Here is a 1943-nt window from a genome sequence, read left to right on the forward strand (position 1 = left end):
TCCCGCCACAGGCAGACCCTGCTCATGCTTTCCCTGTACTTCCACCTCCCCCCCTTACTGTCTAGTGAGAGAGGATGCTCTGGAGACTTCTGTTACCCCAGAGCACTGAGCCTGGGGTGGGGGAGGGGCGTAGCATGCCGTCTCTGACCCCTGTTTGCAGACCAGGAGGCTGAGGATGGGCGGGCCAGGAAGTGGCAGTGGGATCGTCACTGTGGACTCTGGCCTGACCCCGCAACAGTCTCAGGGGCAGGAGCGGGGGGCTACTGCGCAGAGAAACGGCATCTGCCTCTGAGGTCTTCACTGTCATTGCCCTGATGCTGTATCTTAGACTCACTAGGAAGCGTAAAGAACAGCGTACTGAACGTTCCTGTGGTTCCTGTGTACCCACTAGACACTTAAGAAATAACCCGGTGCCCATTTAGAAACAACGAAACAACTCGTGCAGTGGAGGTCCCCCGCGCGCGCCCCTCCCCCGCGCGACCCCGACTGACGCCCTTGGCCGTGTGTGTGTTTCCTTATCCTCTGACGAAGTGCATGGGTAGCAGCAGGTCACATGCGTTATCGCTCCAGGTCTTTACACTTCACGTACGTGTCTCCCCACAGTGGTCCTTATCCCAGTGTTGCCCGGTTTCGGACATGAAGCCTAACCCACGCCTTCCCTTTGTCTTGGGCAGGGTGGGCGGAGGGTCGAGGATGCTGCGGAGGGCGTGCAGTCAGTCGGCTGCGGGCAGAATGGTTTTACAGAAGGCTGGCTGCAGAATGACGCCTCCTCGATAATTTAAGTTTCCCCTCTGTGAAACAACTCCCACGGTGACAGGAGGGAGGCAGAGTGTGGGCGGTGGCAGCGGGAAGGGCGGCCGGGAAGGCCCCCTCCGTGTTGACAGCGGCGCCTCTTCCCTGCAGTGAAGCCCACATTCCTTGGGACGCGGGTCTTCGAAGACTATGACCTGCAGCGGCTGGTGGACTACATCGACTGGAAGCCTTTCTTTGACGTGTGGCAGCTCCGGGGCAAGTACCCGAATCGAGGCTTCCCCAAGATATTTAACGACAAAACCGTAGGTGAGTTCAGCGAGTCCGTCCTTCCTGCGCCCTTGTCGGACACGGAGCCGGGGCTCCAAGGCGGGAGCAGAGCGTGAGCTCTGCGCCTGGCGTCAGCAGGAATCGGTTCTCTGTCGTCATGTAACGTAGGATGTCGTTTACCGGCTCGGCTCTTTAATGGTCTTTATGTATCAACCAAATTGGACAGCTTATCCATTCTTTGATAAATGATTATCGAGGTCAGTTACATACCGGCCTCTGTGCTGGGCACTGCAGCCGCAGTGAAGGGGGACCCAGGCTTCTGTGGACACAAGATGAGATGGACCTCAGCCCGGGAGGTCAGGGGCAGCTTCCTGGAGGAGGTGCTGTTTGAACTGCTTTTTGAAGAGTAAGTGGGCATTACTGAGGCTGGGACTGGAGATGAGGTGATGTTAAAGGACATTCCGGGCAGAGGGACGGATGTGAGAAGGCAGACTCACCTGCCGATTGGGAGAGCTGCGAGGGCTCCATCGCGCCTGGCGCATTGCAGGGGAAGGGCCATTGGGGGCGCTGACCTGGAGAAGTGAGCAGGCCCATAAACCGCTAGCCCCATTTCTCGCTTCCAACCCCACCCCCAGACCTGCCCCTAGGGACGTGGGGTCAGATGCTAAGGGGATGAGGTAACAGCCAGATAAGAGCAGGATGGAGGGGACTGGTAGAATCGTGGGATCAGGGCCGAGGAGAGCCTTAGAAACTGTCCCCCACCCGCCCCCCGGAGGGTCCCTTTTATGTGTTAGGGCACTGCAACCCAGCAGTTCAGGCCAGCCGGGGCTGCAGCAGGCGGGGGGGAGCTTCTCCTTCCGACTGCTCCTGAATGACCCCAGACAAGCGGCATAGTGGCCAAAGGACAGCTGGACAGCCTATGC

General features: G+C 58.8%; 1 protein-coding gene across 1 annotated transcript in view; it reads left to right on the top strand.

The window, feature by feature from the left end:
• The window catches only part of MTR (5-methyltetrahydrofolate-homocysteine methyltransferase), a 103812-nt gene that overhangs the window by 93645 nt on the left and 8224 nt on the right, over positions 1-1943 (top strand). Inside the window, exon 27 of the mRNA XM_023520822.1 lies at positions 904-1132. Within this exon, the coding sequence (XP_023376590.1) occupies positions 904-1132 (229 nt within the window). The remainder of the gene's footprint in view (positions 1-903; positions 1133-1943) is intronic.

Source organism: Pteropus vampyrus, unplaced genomic scaffold (assembly GCF_000151845.1).
Source record: "Pteropus vampyrus isolate Shadow unplaced genomic scaffold, Pvam_2.0 Scaffold279, whole genome shotgun sequence".
Lineage (NCBI taxonomy): Eukaryota > Metazoa > Chordata > Mammalia > Chiroptera > Pteropodidae > Pteropus > Pteropus vampyrus.